Here is a 16901-nt window from a genome sequence, read left to right as displayed (position 1 = left end):
TGAAGACGATGATATTGATAACTGGAGCGATATCACTTTAAGAAAACACATGACCTTGGGTGCTCACAAGTTGAAAATTTGTTGTGATCTATGTCAGATGCTGCAGCTGTGTGTTCAAAGCTGAACAACACTATGTCCAAACTTGTGGCGGTTGACCTATATAATAATGATGATAATTCTTCGCATTATTGTAATTATAGATTCTTACACTACCAGTTTCATGTTTAAGATGTTATCAAGTCACCAGGAACTATTTTAATAATAAGATAATGGATACAATTTTATATTACATTAATTTTAGTTGTTAACATTGTTTCTCACTTGATATGAACTGTCAGGAGATGGTAGAAGCTTTTTTTTTCAGTATTGCACAATCAAAATATTCAAGGCAAAATATGGTGATTTGTAGTTGAGACCTCATTCTTAACATGTCAGTTAGTTGATGCCACTTCATTTTTTCTTGTGATATTGAAACATCAGTATAGAAAGCTGGTATGTGCTAGTAACACTCGCTGATGTTAATTGTTGCAGGCGACCAGTACTCTGCAAGTTTTCTAATAGACCATGGTGCATCTGTGGCCACTGAAACTCCAGAACTTGGTAACACTCCTTTGCACATGATTGCTACTTATTCGCCCAATACCTCGGAGACCGATATCATTACCGCCATGGCCGATGTTGCGAAACAGATGCTTGAAAAGGGACTCGATCCTAACCTTCAGAACAAACAAGGCTTGTAAGCATAGTGATGTTTAATGCATATCTTAACAATAGAAGATCCTGATGGTTCAGATTCTTCTTGGCCTACCACATTCTGGTATGACTAGTGCTTGGCGCAGAGACCTTGAGAAACTGATATGTAATCAGCTAACCAAGAAGTTTCCTGCCTTTTACGGAACCTGGACGTTTATTGTCGTGTTCATGAAAGTCTGCCAGAGTCTGAGGTCTTGTATAATGTGTTACTTTTTTGTGGTGAGTATTTGATAGTTCTCTGCTTGACCCCCAAGGTCAAAGACTACACTATGCTTCATCAGCTCTCTTGACTGCATTCTCAATACATAGCTACCCTCCATTTCTGGAGTTCCTCTTTTCTGTTTGCAACGTGAGGACATGCCAAGGGACCCATTTAACTGTTTATTGGTTTCCAGCCTTGCACCAAGGTGATATTTCTTGTGATGGTATGTTAAGGTTTCAATATGGCATGCACTCCTTATCACTGCTCTTGAAGGGTTCGTGTGTCTCGCAGATTTATTATTAATGTTCTAGTCTAACGGAATAAATTTCTTTCAACCTCGTATCATATTCCCTGTGAACAGTATTTTGCTCACTTAATGGAAAAAACTTATAATGAATGGTATACATTAATTTATTTTTCAGGGATATTGCCAATGACTGTTAAGGTAACGTACTTGCCTTGCTTGAGAAACCTGATTATATTGTGTTTTTGTGTCCTGTATTGACAGTACTCCTCTTCACCTGTCAGTGATGGCATGCAATGATGTGGTTTTCTCTCTTCTCCTGAGCCGCACCTCACAGCCTGTAGATTTAAATATTCGCACACATGAGGGTCACACAGCCCTTTGGTTTGCCTTTCTCACATCTCCAGAGTATGGGGAAGAAAGTTTTGCTTCACAACTGTTGAAGAAAGGAGCTTCCCCCAATCCTGTGAGTGTCGAGTGTTATTGTTTATAACAGTTGTGTTTAAAATGTTAATTGAGAACATATTAGAATGCAAGAAGGTTGTGCTGCATAATTTATATTAAATAGAATTTTTAATATGAAAGAATGAGTAGTGATAGATTATCTTGTTCAGCATGTAGGTCAGGTGTTTATCTTTAAGGATTATGCCCTTTGCCCTGTTCCGTCTTTCCATTTGTCTTGTATCTTCCTATTGTGTGTCCTGGTAGAATGTAGGTCAGTTATGTTTATTTGATATTTTACGTTTCAAGAAAGTTGCATCAAATGTCATGGCTTTGCAGATCTCTTTATCTGTATATTCAGCTTTAAACCAAGTTAATTGGTTACTTGGTTATTTTATGGTACTATATCAAACTTCTTTGCTGTTTAATGACATACTTTTCTGGAAGTTTTAGTGAAACACAGACACAAAGGTGATAAACCATTATTATCATTTGTTCATACTAACTTTATTGGTTGTCATCCTCCGTTGCAGTATGATAGTATTAACTTAAACAGTATATTGCCCCAAATACATGCTTCTACACGTGCCCCTCTCTCTCACACACATTGATAATCCTGGAATGTTACAGGTTGTAAATCCATGCTGTAGTGGTATAACATTGGTCTTGTATTTTTCCCCAGATCTATTCATCGTCAGCTGACTCCCTTCTCCATCTTGTCTGCAGAGAAGGTTTGGAAGAAGCAGGGCTATTATTATGTTTACATGGAGCAAACCCTAATCATGTGAATAAGAAGGTATCTAATCCATTCTTCATAAACCAAGTATTGATGTAATACTTTGATTACTTTTACATGCAGGATATCCTGGTCAAGTGCGTAGCTTCACTTGGAATATCCTGGTCTGGAACCTATGAAATTTTCTTTCTGATGATACATATATAACCAGTCACAGATTGTACATATTCTGCCTTAAGACATATTTAGAAGTATTTGTACATTTCTTTCAACATACAGGAGTTTGTTATCTAAGATATATACATCAGTCAGAGGGTTAATTTACATTTATAGCTTATAATGAGAAGAAATTGTGCTACTCCCAGTGATAGAGACGTAGATCATACCATCTCATATGCAGAGCCATGTATTAGAAAAATTGTGTATTCAGTCCTTCAGATTTGAGTTTTAGTTTTGTGATCTCCATAAACAGTATAGCAGAATTGTGGCCCTTAAATTTAGAAACAAATACTCGTATCTCTTGTTTGAAGAATGGAACATAGGTGAGTATTATACTTTGCTGTTTGTACAAAATATTAACAGCACAGCCATGATCCCACCATAGACTAGATAGTCATGGAGAGATATCATGTGGACATTGTTAATTTGTCATAATTCAGCAGCATACCACAAATGTATAACACTTTGCTGTGTGTCTCTCCATTTGAAGAAATCAACTTTACTCCTTTCATTCTTGAATGTGTAGAAAGGGTGAAAGATAATAAATACATGCAAAGACTTAAAAAAAATATGACATGTTACAGCCTCCAAAACCATTACAGACATGGTGATTAAGGGGGAAAAAAGAACATACCTAGGAATCAAACTTGGGTCACCAATGCAAGTACGCTACTAACTGAGCTGTTGCGGAGAGCTCAAGGAATGCTCCTTTTTTGAGACGTGTGAATAAGAAAATAAAACTATGTATCATGAAGTTTTGACACATAATATTTTGGCCAGGTAGTCAGAGGAGGGTCCACTGCAATACTGCAAAACAGGATCTGAATTGGAGGAAAACAATCAACCAGGACATTGTAATTTAATGTTTCTACTATACTTCAATCGCTGCATGTAGAAAAAATGTTTTCTTCTGTAGGGGGAGAGTCCACTTCATGTGGCGTGTTCCAAAGGCTTGCGCAAGTTAGTTGGAGAGCTACTTAGAGTTGGTGCCAACCCTAACCTACAAACACTTCAGGTTGATGATGATGGTTATAATATCATTGGCAGAAGTGATGCTACTACATTTAGACAGACTCCACTACACGTTGCCATTGTTCAGAAACAGGAGGGAGCCATGAGAGCCATTGTTGATCATGAAAGTATGTGAAATGGTTATACAAGAAACAAAGATGCCTTTTACAATTCAAGCATGTTACTTATAGTTGCATTATGTAATAAGAGATGTCCAAACGTTACATGCATTTATTTGTATTAAACAACAGAACGGTGTTTTACACAACACACATTATTTCCCTAGGTACTTCTCTTGTTGTCTTGCACACTTTTAATAAAAGCAGTCCTGTGGTTCTTACCCATGAACATCTTGAGCAGTTTACTAAAGTTCCTTCATTGAGTTAAATGTTTGACCCTCAAGGATTGCGTACTTTGCAAGAAGTGGAAAGGAAGTTGAGACATTAGCATGTTTAAACCCTTAATTTTTCTTGCCACTGGTGGACCTTTCCTTCGGATATAGTGACAAAACATCTCTCTGTAGAAGTGTTGACAGTAAATTAAATCTGTATGAACCTGCATTTGACAGTACCAAGGCAGATGAAGGAGATGGCAGTGTCTATTTTCCTTCTACAGTTGCTTGTTCTGTGTACTGATCATCTGTGAAATTTCATTGAAACATTTGTCCATAAATGGTGAAAATTATGAAATAAATAACAGTAATAGTCTCATTAACATGTCAGCCATTTGTCAATGATTGTGATGGATGATTACTTACACACAAACAGTTTTGTTGCATCATTATATTCTTGAAATTGTTACATCACTCTAACTTTTATTTTTAATAAACTTCTTATGTTACGTATGGCATGAAGAATTCTTGTGAGTTTGAATACATATGCTCTTATTTTGTTTCAGATTCAAACGAACCAAAATCACTTCCTGTGAATTTCAACTTGACAGATTCCTCTGGAAATACTCCATTGTCGGTGGCTCTGACATCTGGGATGAAGTACATGGTAGCCATATTGATTCAAGGTGAGTGATATTAGTAAAGTTCATTGCTGCTGTACTAAAGATGACAATGACCTTGTCTCTCAACTTGTGTTTGTTCTCAAGTTTCTTCTGTTAGATGTTGGGATAGTGCTTTAAAATACGCTGTGATTGCTTTCTTCCACATTTCCCAATTTGTTTTCAGAGATTTTACTGTTGACACAAAGTCCATCTAGAGTCTGAAAAGGTACACCATCCCTACTACTGGATTTGACAGTCATTTGCTAGCAACCACGTGGTGCAGATTTCTTTATCACTTTCAAGTTAATACATAAACGGAACCAAACATTACTGAGATAAAGTTACAGAAACAATGTAAAGTGGAGCAATAACACATACAGAGAGATAACCTAGTCCTTCTTTGTTTACTATCAGATGTGAAATTATTACTGTTCAGGCTGTAAAAGTACCACATGCAGGTTATGACACATGTCTGCATTACTGGTGTTTTATAGTTCCTTTTTGTTTACAGAATACATTGCAGTTCAGAAGTCTTTGTATCAAAATGCCACTGATTGTGTCGAAATTATAAGGGACAAAATGTTTTCAGTTATACTATACATTTGCAGACAGACTTTTTGCTGTCTTGCTCTTCCTTGCCCTTTCAATCTTCTCTTCCTGTTTACAGTGATGTAGCTTAAGCTTGGAGTTATTTTGCATCTACTGTGCAGTAATGTATACAGATGAAAAGATATTTCCGTACGCTTTTCAGGATATTGTTGCGGTATGATAATTTGTTGTGAGAATAATGAATGATGTGTGGTGTAGGTGGTGCTGATATAAATGTCCGGAATGGAAAGGGTCTAACACTCCTGCATCAGGCTATCCTGAAGGAAGACTCTGAAACAGCAATTTTCCTGTTAGATCAAGGTGCTGATATTAATGCAATGTAAGTGTGGCTGTTTTGTGTGTGTTATCTTGTGTGAAGCCAGGAACCAGAGTAAAACACACCAAGTTTAGTGTAAAATCGAAATATAACATTTTCATTAATGAATTACTTTATAAACTAGTGTAAAATTTATGACTCAAAGCTTTCTTGGTGACTGACTGTGATAAAGTCTTCTCAGGTGACCAACTGCATCATAATAGAGCAGAAGCCCAATGTTTGAGATGTGTCATCATTTCCTCATGATGGAGACAGAGTAGCTCTGTAATGTTGGATGTTTGCGCCAATTTCACAGGACTGGTGACCCGAGAAGGTTGTAAGAAATGTAAAAATTACTATATAGTATTTTGCTTTTAATCATTGCCAAGCCTGTGTCATGTGACAGTGAGTGTAGTTACACCATGTTATGCGATCAGAACACTTAAACAAATTCTGAGCACTTTAAGACTTCTGGCCTTATTAGTGTTTAAGAGTTTAAAAAATTAACAGGGAATCCAAGTTCAGGTTGTAAGGATACTGACAATATTTTAAAATTTTTACTGTCTGTATGTTTTACTTTTTATCTTCATTAAATTTCCCTGCAAGTTTGTTAGGGGCTGTGAGTTTCAGTTGGAAATAAGAAAATAAATGTTAGAAACTGAGAAATATTTTGTTGTTCAGTCTGATGGAAATCCATTTTATGATTTCTTCCAAGTGTATTTATAAAAATAAGAATATTTGTGTATGATTTATTATGGTATGATGGGGATAGAATTTTAATTTTGATTATGTTTTGCTCTACTGAAACAGATATTTTTTTCCTGAACTGCTGTCGTGTTATATCGTTTTACTTAATCATATCGCATCCTTATTTGCTGCTGAGTGCTGTTTTGTTTAGTTGGCTATTTTTCAGATAAACACCATATACTATGGTTCTCATACGTATCATTTCACAAGCTGTATGAATCCCTGAAGTTAAGTTATTTATTCTGAGACTTTCTTCATTACTTCTCTTCTCTCCTTCCAAACGAGCACTTGACCTGACCCATGACAATATACAATTGAACCTTTTTATTGTGTTCCATACATCCATGGTTAACAGTTTAACAGTATATTAGTGTGATTCTCCTAATGTTGGCCTGTGTATAAGATGTGATGCAAGGATGATAAGTTTGAAGGAATTTGGGCTTTTTGCTCTCTTGTTATTATTTCTGTATTATTTTATTTTATATTAATTGGAAGAAAACATAACTCCTTATTGTACCAGTCATTATATTGTTATGAAATTTTGTTTTTGAACTGACTGTACTTAGCCCAGAAAATGTACAGTGGAAAGTATGATTTCTACTTCAGGCCTATATTTCATATTACTTGTAACTTGGTAAAACTGGCACTTTACCTTAAGTTCATGTGTAAATTGTATAATTTATTTCTAAAGTGATTAAATCAGTCCCGCGCCGTAGCCACGCGGTCTGAGGCATCATGCTTTGGACCGGCGATACGGAATGCGCGCTGGTTCGAGTCTCGGGGGAGAAGAAATTTTCTCATGAGCTTTCAACCAGTGTATGGGGCCGGTGCCAACCCAGCATCGTGAGGAAATTGGGGAGCTACAATGAGTAGCGTAATCCGGTCAGGAAAACTAGCAATGACTGGGGGTTCGTTGTGCTGACCACACGTCACCCTATATCTGGTTGGATGATCGTTCACCTCTGCTTAGGCATGTGAACGTGAGGTCAGCAGTCAAGCTAGTCGGCTTTGGCTCTCTGGAGCTGTTACTCCACGGATTTAATTTAATTAAGTGATTAAATCTGATCCTTTATTACCGATCCCCCAAGTTTTTATGATATTACTTCTTTTTCTTACACCAGTGAAGTGTTCATGTAATTTAATGAATCTTTTATGTCTTCTTGATTCTAGAACGACAGATAATGAGACTCCTCTCCAACTTAGTATCAAGTGTCAGTTGCCAGATGTGGTTGATTCCCTTTGTAAAAGAGGTGTTGATATGTCTGTCCTAGATGCTAATAATAATTGTCCTCTTTGGATGGCACTGGAGAGTGGTCAAGAGGACATTGCAGCAATACTTGTCCGGTGAGCACAGTTCTTGCATAAAACATAATAATTTTGATTTTGTTAATAATTGAATGCTCTTTCTTGCATCATCACCATCAATGATCCCATTTGTTCTTATCTTGGACCAAGATTATTTTTTATAGGTATTATGGAACAGAGTCTCACCATGGTTTAGAAATGCCTTCTTCAGGTTTCTCATAGTGCACCTTGTTTAAACTGATAAGACCCTGGTAAGTGAGTTACAGAATCATGCTAACATCACACGGATTGGTGGAGCTATGGCTCTCAAACTATTTCATTAACACAGCCAGACTATAGATGGATGTCTTCTGGGTTGTTGCGCTGTGTAACCTCTTAGAAGTTTGCTGCCTCAATCATCAGGGTGATGAGTCATCTTCAAGTTAGGTGTCTGCCCTCAAGATGGAGGTAGAAAGTGTCTTCAAAATGTTTGTTACCAGCTACAAGTGACCTTAGTCCCAGTTTCTTTCATTTTTATCTGGCACTTGTCATTTTATACTTGAGTTTGTATTTTTATGTTTGTTTCGAATGGATTAAACACAGCTAAAATCCGGTATCATGTGTTGTAAAAATGACAGATTCTGATACTGCGATGGAAAGTTACAGAGTAAAATACCATAAAGCATAATGCTGTTATGAAAGAGTCATACTTATGGCTCTATTAAGTCACTAATATGGTGTTTTTTTTTTTGCAGGAATGGGGTTGACACAGACTGTTGGGGACATGGTCCTGAAGGTTGTTACCAGACGTTACTTCATAAATCTATAGATGAAAACAAGGAGCAAATTGCACGCTTTTTAATTCAGAGGCAAGATATGTTTGGAATATTTGCAGGACAACTAACAAACTAACTAACTCCATGGAACAAAGTCCTTGGCAGGCTAATAGTATGCTCAGCAGTCAAGATATTTCCCACCTTGTATGGAACCCCTAAGGTTCATTACTGTGTTCAGAAGATCCTGCCACCAGTCCCTATCTTCTGACGAATTCAGTCCACACCCTCCAGCCCTTTTTCTGTAAGATACATTTTAATGTTTTCCTCTCATCTATGTTGTCTTCCCTTCGGACCTCATACCCAGACTTTGCATTCATATCTTTTCTCCCCCGAGCTTGATACATGCCCTACCCGTCTCATCCTCCATGATTTCATCTTCAAAATAATGTGTGTTGAGCTCCTTGTCATGCAGTTTTATCCACCCTTCTGTCACTTCATCTATCTTGGTTCCAAATATTCTTCTAAGCATTCTGTTCTCAGACACCTCAGTCTGTGTTCTTCCATTAATGTGACTGACTGTTTTTTGCACCCATACAAAATGATAGGTACAATTTTAATTCTGTATATTTTAATCTTTATATTTTTAGATAGCAGACAGGAAGACAAAAGATTCTGAACTGTGTGGTAACTAGCATTCCCTGAATTTAGCCTGCATGTAATTTCTTCCTTAATGCAATTTGGATTTGTTAATGTCATTCCCAAACATTTGAATTTTGCCACACTTTCAAAAGACTTCTTAGCTACAAATTCATAAATAACAGATTATTCTTTTGCTAACCTAACCTTAAACATGCTCTTAAATGCTAGTGGCTGTGACCTGAATGAAGCCAGAAGACCTGGCCCTGGAGGTCGAGGCGGTGATGAGGCTCGTGACCAGGCCAGTCCATTACATCTTTGTTGTCAGTGGGGTCTAGAAACAGTAGTGCAAACATTAGTGGAGCATGGTGCTGCCATCAACAGCAGGGTAAGATGTTTATTACCAGGACAAAGGTCATTCAAATTTGTTAGCATTGATTTATATATTGGTTTATTCATTTGAATATACATTTATTTATTACTTTCAGAGGCTTCTCTGTCATTTGCAGTGCTACTAACGTTTTGAAACTGAAGCTTATCTAAATATTATTTAAAAATTCAGTTCTTACCTCAAAGAAAACAATTTATCTCCGTTATAAAGGACAATTGATTAATGGATTTAAGGATGGTAATTACTGTGAGAAGCATATGAAACCTGTAATGCACTGTGTGGGCAAAACATGCTGTTATTAACTGTTAAAGCAGGTAGTACATATATTACCACTGGGTTTTAATGTGTTAGTCCAAAAGACATAGTCAGTTTTAAGTCTCAGTACATGAAAAATAGACTGAAGTCATATATTTTAAACAACATTTTCCTTTAACAGGACAGAATGTTTGTGAAAGTTTAGTGACATCTGTTGCTGTTGTAGGATGCCGAAGGAAAAACTCCACTTCATGTTGCTATCCAGAACCAACATCCAGCCATTATCACTTTGTTATTATGCCATCCAGGAATTCACCTCTCCATCCGGGACAAGAGTGGATTAACTCCTTTTGCCACAGCTCTTACCTATAGGAACAACAAAGCAGCTCAAGCTATTCTTGACAAGCTACCCACAGCAGCTGAACAGGTATCTCAGATTTGTAGCACTAGGATAATACATAGGTCAGTACAGAAGTTTCAGTATACAAGTATATAACAGCGACAGCTTTATTTTAACAATTCATATTTCTTTGGAGCATTTGTGTCTCATTTTATGCAATAGCCTGTCTTCTGATGCAGTAGCACCACTCATTTTGTAGTACTGCTGCAAATTCATGTTTCTGTGCATCTGTGATTTCTTCAGGATATAAAAATCAATGAAGGGAATCCTTCACTGCTGCTAACACTTGAAAATAACCGTAATTATATTGTTTCTACAACCAGCTTACTTGTGTACTCAGTCGTAACTAACTTGCCGGCACATGACATCTCACTTTATAGGTCCCATAACTGTTTGAGAGTCACGTAGATGATTCAAAATGCATCTTGATTTTTCTACCACAAGCCAGTAAAGGTCAGAATGTTATCCAAGGAAGTAACACACAGTCAGCTGGCTGTCAGAGAGAATTATAAGCCCTTGGGTGTACTTGCAACAGTGTTCATTGCACTACTTCCATTGTGTTTCAGAATGTACCTCAGAGGATGTGAAGATTATGTTTATTTCCTGAGTCATAACATACAGTTGAGTTATCTAAATTAATAGCTCCTAAACCTTCACAATTCCTACTCCACTGAGACAGAAGAATAGAAGTTGTCAAGAATAAATTTGGAATACTTGGAGGGTTAATGGTATTTCTGTTTGCTGTTTGTGTTTGGCAGTATGACAACAAAGGTCGCAACTTCCTACACATGGCTATTCAGAATAAAGATATGGAGAGCGTGCTGTTTCTGCTATCAATCCATGTGGATGTTAATTCAAGAGTCCAGGATGCATCACAGACTCCACCACTTCATCTGGCTGCAGCCTCAGGATCAGAGATGCTTGTGCGGAGTCTGCTCTTAGCTGGAGCTAGAGTGAGTTAGACGAACTGGCGTTTACTTTTGGTAATAAGAGGCCAACTGCATTAATATGTGTTCCTTTCTATAAGAATGCAGTGCTATATTTGGTTATTGTGTGAAACTTCTCTGAGGTTGTATGGGACCTGATATTACTAATGTGTCACTGGAAGTAGCATTGTATGAGTGGTTTCTTTGGGTACAGGCTGACGATCGTGATGCTCACCGCCGTACAGCTTTGCATGTAGCAACTGCCGCGGGACATGCCGCTGTCGTATCAGCTCTGATTCAGAATGGTTCTGATTTTGATGCAATAGACTCAGAACGTGACAATGCACTTCACATTGCAACCCGTGAGGGACACCTTTCTGTGGCACGTGCTTTACTTACTGAATCACGTCTTGATGCGGAAGCCATGAATATCAAAGGTCGCAATCCATTACATGTCCTTGCTTGGTACTCGCGTGACAATGCAGCTGCCATTTGCGACCTCTTTCTTGAGTGCATGCCTGAGTATCCACTGGATAAGCCAGATCTTGAAGGGAACACAGGTACAGTAGCAAGTATTTTTTTCTAAGATTCCTGTCTTCTGGGTTGTAGTGCTGTGGTGAGTGCCTCCATCATTGCCCTGATGATGGAAGCAGCAAGGACCTCTGATATGTTGGTAAATTCTACCAGATTACTTTTTTCTGTTATCAGGATGATGAGTCATTCATTACTCTACTTCTGTTGGATTATGAAATAAATAAAACACACCAGTTTTCAAAAATTGTTCTCTTTATGTCAAGTATTGTATTTTACAGTGAACTTTCAAATGATACTAATTCAGAGAAAGTATTAACATAAAAAATATAATGCTTAGTATTTTGTAATATCTGTTGGTGATAAAATAGATGTTGAACTGTATTATTTCTTTAATACTCCATGCCTCTTTCAGCTCTGTTGCTGGCATATATGAAGGGGAATGGAAATTTGTGCCGCACCTTGGTGAAAGCCGGTGCATGTCTTGGTGCAATGAACAAAGATGGAGTAACAATTTTCAACTATCAGGTGGCAACAAAACAACTTCTTTCCAGGTACAACAACTGATGCAAAGTTTTTCTTAGACTGTCAGTTATGCTGTCCTGTTAACACATAACTTTTTCCTGTTAGCCCTTTTAAACACAGTGGTACTTATTGTACTGTCTGCTATACCATTCAGTAAAACTGCAGTTTTCCCATTGATTGTATTTATGGGTTTCATATAATTCTCAGAATAAACTTCTTCTATGGCTCTCCGGTCCGTATTCGGTCCATGGCCTCCTCAATTTTCCTCTTCCATTCGGTCCTCTGTTAGGTCAATCTGTCCGAGGCTTTGATCGAGGTTTCGAAACATCTTCCTTTTTACGGTGCAAGGTAGTTAGCCTTGCGACCAACCCCCAACCTGGAGGACCAGGGTACCTGTCTTAGTCTGACCTCTCCCCCTCGACCAATCTGGCCAGGGAGGCCCTCAGAATAAACTGATTATATTTCTTAACAGCATTAACCAATTTATCTTTGTAATGGAGACACATTTTACTTTCTTTGAAGTGGAAACTTAACATTTTAATGTAATTTAGATTAACTTTTTGCTATGAAGTGTTAAATGCCTTTGATCAAATATTTCCAGGGAATAGCAACATAAAATAAATCTTATTGTACTGTTAATATAGATCTATTTATATTAAATACTCAGAATTCTTTGTACTTTAAAACCATATTTTCTGTTTCTTAGACTTCTGGATAATTTGTGTCAGGAGCCCCCTTGGGCAGAGGGAGACATTTGCTTGGAGTGTGGTGTCAAGTTTGGCCTAACAATGAGGAAGCATCACTGGTGAGAAAATAACCAATATTTTCCTTTGACCCAGCATGAGTAGGACTCTCATCATGATAAAAAGAATTCTGAGTTGACAGTCTGGCAGTCTGTGATCTCCATCTGGCCCTCAAGTTTGCCATGTGTATTGGTATCACTAGCAGTAGCCGTGGATCCAGTTGTTTTGTCATCACTCATTTAATATAAGTCTTAAATCAAAATTATGGGGACATGGATTTTAATAAATGATAATGCTGAGAATGAAACAAGAACTGAGTTAAATTGATATTTACATAATTTATACTGGGCCAAATGCCTCATTTACTCTTGACGATTACTTGGAAAAATTGAGGGTTTGTCTGTTATAACCTGTTCTTTTAGTTGTTATTGTAGAAGTAATAAACATGAGTGTAACACACCCTTGTAAGTTATCAAACATAAAATTTGAGTAATCACATGCCTCTGCTAGTAGATGTGCTGTAGGACAGTCTAACTAACTAACTAACTAACTAGATGGCTTACCGAACCCGAAGGTTCATCACCGAATTAACCAAAGCCCTCCACCGGACCCTGTCCTGGGCCAACAAAATCCAGTTTCCTTCAACTCCTATCTCCCATAGATCCCGCCTGAGATTATCCTCCCATCTACGTCTAGGTCTCCCCAGCGGTCTCTTCCCTTCAGGTTTCCCAACCAGTACCCGGTGCACACCTCTTGTCCCATCCATGCGCGCTACATGTCCCGCCCATCTCACTCTTCTCGACTTAATCACCCTCACAATACTGGGGGAGCAGTACAGATTTTTAAGCTCGTCATTGTGCAGTTTTCTCCACGCCCCATCGTCTTCCCTCTTAGGCCCAAATATCCTCCTCAACACCCGATTCTCAAACACCTGCAATCTGTGTTCCTCCCTCTGAGTGAGAGACCATGTTTCGCACCCATACAAAACAACAGGCAAGATTATTGTTTTGTATACTTTAATTTTCAGGTTCTTAGAAATCAGACGGGAAGACAAAATATTTTGGACTGAGAAGTAGCAAGCATTTCCGGAATTTAGTCTCCTCCTAACTTCCTCACAAGTATCATTTTGATTTGTTATTGTTGTTCCCAAATATTTGAACTTTGTAACCCTTTCAAAGGATTTATTAGCTACCCTAAGATAATTTTGCCCGCCTGTCTTCTGATGACGAGATACTAACATGTACTTAGTTTTTTCTGAATTTACTTCCAGCCCCACTTGTCTACCAGCCTCTAGTAAAACTTCTGCGTTCCTCTTTATTGTATTTATATCGTCCCCCAATAAATTAACATCATCAGCATATGCCAATAGCTGATGTGTCCCGTTCAATTGCAAACCCTCCTGCCTACCTTGGACCTTCCTGATGGCGTATTCTAGCGCAAAGTTAAAGAGCAAGGGAGACAAAGCATCTCCTTGTTTTAGACCGTTCTTGATGAGGAATGTCTCAGATACATATTTACCTACTCGAATTTTGCTGCAGGTTTCATTTAAGCACATTTTTATTAGACCCACTAGCTTCTTTGGTATACCAAATTCAATAAGAATATTATATAGCACTTCTCTCTTCACAGAGTCATAGGCTTTTTTGAAATCTATAAATAACTGATGTACAGTCCCACCGAACTCCCATTTTTTCTCTAGTATCTGACGAATGCAAAAGATCTGATCAATCGTTGATCTGTTTCGTCTGAACCCACACTGATGATCCCCAATAGTTTCATTCGCATATGGGGTTAATCTTGCCAAAAGAATGTTGGATAGAATTTTGTATGAGGTTGATAGCAGCGATATTCCTCGGTAATTACCACACTCAGTCTTGTCCCCCTTCTTATAAATAGGAATAATTATGGATTCCTTCCATTGATGTGGCATCTCTTCCTTATCCCAAATTAACTGAATAAGCTTATGGATCCTCATATGCAACCCTTTGCCACCTGCTTTAATTAATTCGGCCGGAATCTGATCAATTCCTGGAGATTTATAACTTTTCAACTTCCCAATGGCTAGTTCCACTTCATCTAAGCTAGGTTCTGGCACCAACAGTTCAGCTGTATGCATTTTAATCTGTCTAATATCACCAGTATTATGAACATTTAAGAGCTCGCTAAAGAAATTTTTCCACCTATTCACAATTTTTATTGGATCTGCAAGCAAATTGCCACTATCATCCTTTACCAAATTAGTCTGGGGTTGATATCCTTTCTTAAAGTTATTAATGCCTCTGTACAGGTCTCTGATGTTTTTTTCCTTATTATTTGTCTCAAGTTCAGCAATTTTGCCCTTCAGGTATTCCCTTTTCTTAGTCCTAAAGGTTCTACTAGCCTCACGTCTCACGTTACATAGATTATCCGCATTTGTTTTGTTTGGGTTCTGCAACCATTGAAATTTTGTTTGCTTCCTTCGATCTATTAATTTTGAACATTCTTCATCAAACCACGGTTTATTTTGCTTTCTCCTGTAGTATCCTAGTTTCTCTTTTGCTGAAATTTTGATGCAGTTTCTGACATTTTCCCACTCCCTGTTGATGTCCACACTTTCATTATCCTCATTTGTCTCTAAAATTTGAAACCTATTCGAAATTTCAACTTGATATTGTTCCTTTGCCTCTCCCTCACTTAATTTTTTCAAATCAAATCTTTCTGTGTCAAAATTTTGTTTAGTTCGTCTACTTACTGAAAGCCGCTCCCTCACTTTTGCTACCACCAGATAATGATCAGTGTCGCAATCTGCTCCTCTGAATGATCTCACATCAATTACATTTGTCTGCCTTCTCTTATCTACTAAAACATGATCTATTTGATTGTGTGTTCTGCCATCTGGGGAAGTCCAAGTGTATTTATGAACATCACGGTGTGGAAATTTTGTACTTTTTACAATTAAATCTTTTGACGTAGCGAAGGTCACTGCTCTGACGCCATTATCATTACTAAGTGCATGGAGACTCTCGCTGCCTATTGTGGGTTTGAAGACATCCTCCCTCCCAATTTTTGCATTGAAATCTCCTAGCAGAATTTTCATGTGATACTTGCCAAATGTATCAAATACTGATTCCAATTCTTCATAAAAGCTATCCTTGATATCATCGCTTTTGTCTTCAGTTGGGGCATGAACATTAAGGACAATGATGTCGCACCAACGTCCTTCCAAAATTACGTAAGACAACCTGTCACTAACAAATTCTACTCTCTTAACTGCTGCCCTAATTCTGCTATGAACAAAAAAACCCGTCCCTAGCTGATGATTGTCATTCCCCTTTCCATAGAAAAATGTAAAATTGTCCACTGGGATCGTGCCCTCCCCCTCCCATCGCACTTCCTGCACTGCCACTAAGTCTACCTTATAATTCCCTAATTCCCTACACACTGATTTCAGTGCCCCAGCCCTATAGAGGCTCCTAATGTTCCAGGTACCAAATCTCATGTCCTTTTTCAATTGCCGTGGTCGTGCCAAAGAGTCCGTCCTGATCCGAGGCTTGGTTGATTTTTTCGTAACACATATTTTTTTTAAAGGTGAAAGGTTGTTAGCCCTACACCCAACCCCCAACCTGGAGGACCAGGGTATCACTCTTAGTCTAGCGCATCTCCTTAGACCTGTCCGGCTTGGGTGACCCTACCATGAGCCGAAGCTCAGGCCGGCATAGCCCTAAGGGTCATTTGAGCACGCAAGCCTCCTCACCCGGCAGATTGCCTTCGACAAGGTGGTGATACCTTCGAGAAGGACAGTCAGGTTCATGAAATAAGTAACAAATATTTGTGGAAATAATGGTGTAGGTGGGTTGGTTGGGTAGGTAGACATACAGATGGAATTTGTTACTTACTACAGGGGTTTCTTTTTATGTAATGTGTGATAAATTTACTGAGAAGAAAAGTGTCTTTAGTATAAAGAGTTCTAACTTGTCCAGTTTTATTGGATAAAAATAAAAAAATGTACATATTTAGTTCTTCTGGCCTCCTGTCATTAATTCATTACAATGTTTAGAATGTTTTCTCTGTATTTTTATCAGCTGACAGGCAACAAAAAATTCTGTTAAATAATTTTTACAAGGATTAAGAAATGTTCTTTAGTACGTATGTGATTTAGAACCAATTTTGTGAGTGAAAAGTTTATGTATATAGCTTTTACATTA

The 16901-nt window shown here is 37.9% G+C and overlaps 1 protein-coding gene across 2 annotated transcripts in view; it reads left to right on the top strand.

The window, feature by feature from the left end:
* LOC110826886 (ankyrin repeat and FYVE domain-containing protein 1) overlaps positions 1 to 16901 on the top strand; it is a 52769-nt gene that overhangs the window by 30888 nt on the left and 4980 nt on the right. For both annotated transcript variants that reach the window (XM_022057986.2, XM_022057988.2), the window contains 14 exons: positions 532 to 736; positions 1464 to 1665; positions 2323 to 2436; positions 3512 to 3734; positions 4504 to 4623; positions 5407 to 5527; positions 7421 to 7594; positions 8290 to 8403; positions 9178 to 9334; positions 9819 to 10019; positions 10751 to 10945; positions 11133 to 11478; positions 11865 to 12003; positions 12681 to 12779. In XM_022057986.2, the coding sequence (XP_021913678.1) occupies positions 532 to 736; positions 1464 to 1665; positions 2323 to 2436; positions 3512 to 3734; positions 4504 to 4623; positions 5407 to 5527; positions 7421 to 7594; positions 8290 to 8403; positions 9178 to 9334; positions 9819 to 10019; positions 10751 to 10945; positions 11133 to 11478; positions 11865 to 12003; positions 12681 to 12779 (2410 nt within the window). The remainder of the gene's footprint in view (positions 1 to 531; positions 737 to 1463; positions 1666 to 2322; positions 2437 to 3511; positions 3735 to 4503; positions 4624 to 5406; positions 5528 to 7420; positions 7595 to 8289; positions 8404 to 9177; positions 9335 to 9818; positions 10020 to 10750; positions 10946 to 11132; positions 11479 to 11864; positions 12004 to 12680; positions 12780 to 16901) is intronic.

Source organism: Zootermopsis nevadensis, unplaced genomic scaffold, assembly GCF_977971745.1.
Source record: "Zootermopsis nevadensis isolate Lab colony 2312 unplaced genomic scaffold, Znev_1.0 Znev_ptg000009l, whole genome shotgun sequence".
Taxonomy (NCBI): Eukaryota; Metazoa; Arthropoda; class Insecta; order Blattodea; family Termopsidae; genus Zootermopsis; species Zootermopsis nevadensis.
This window is presented reverse-complemented; position numbering and strand designations above follow the sequence as displayed.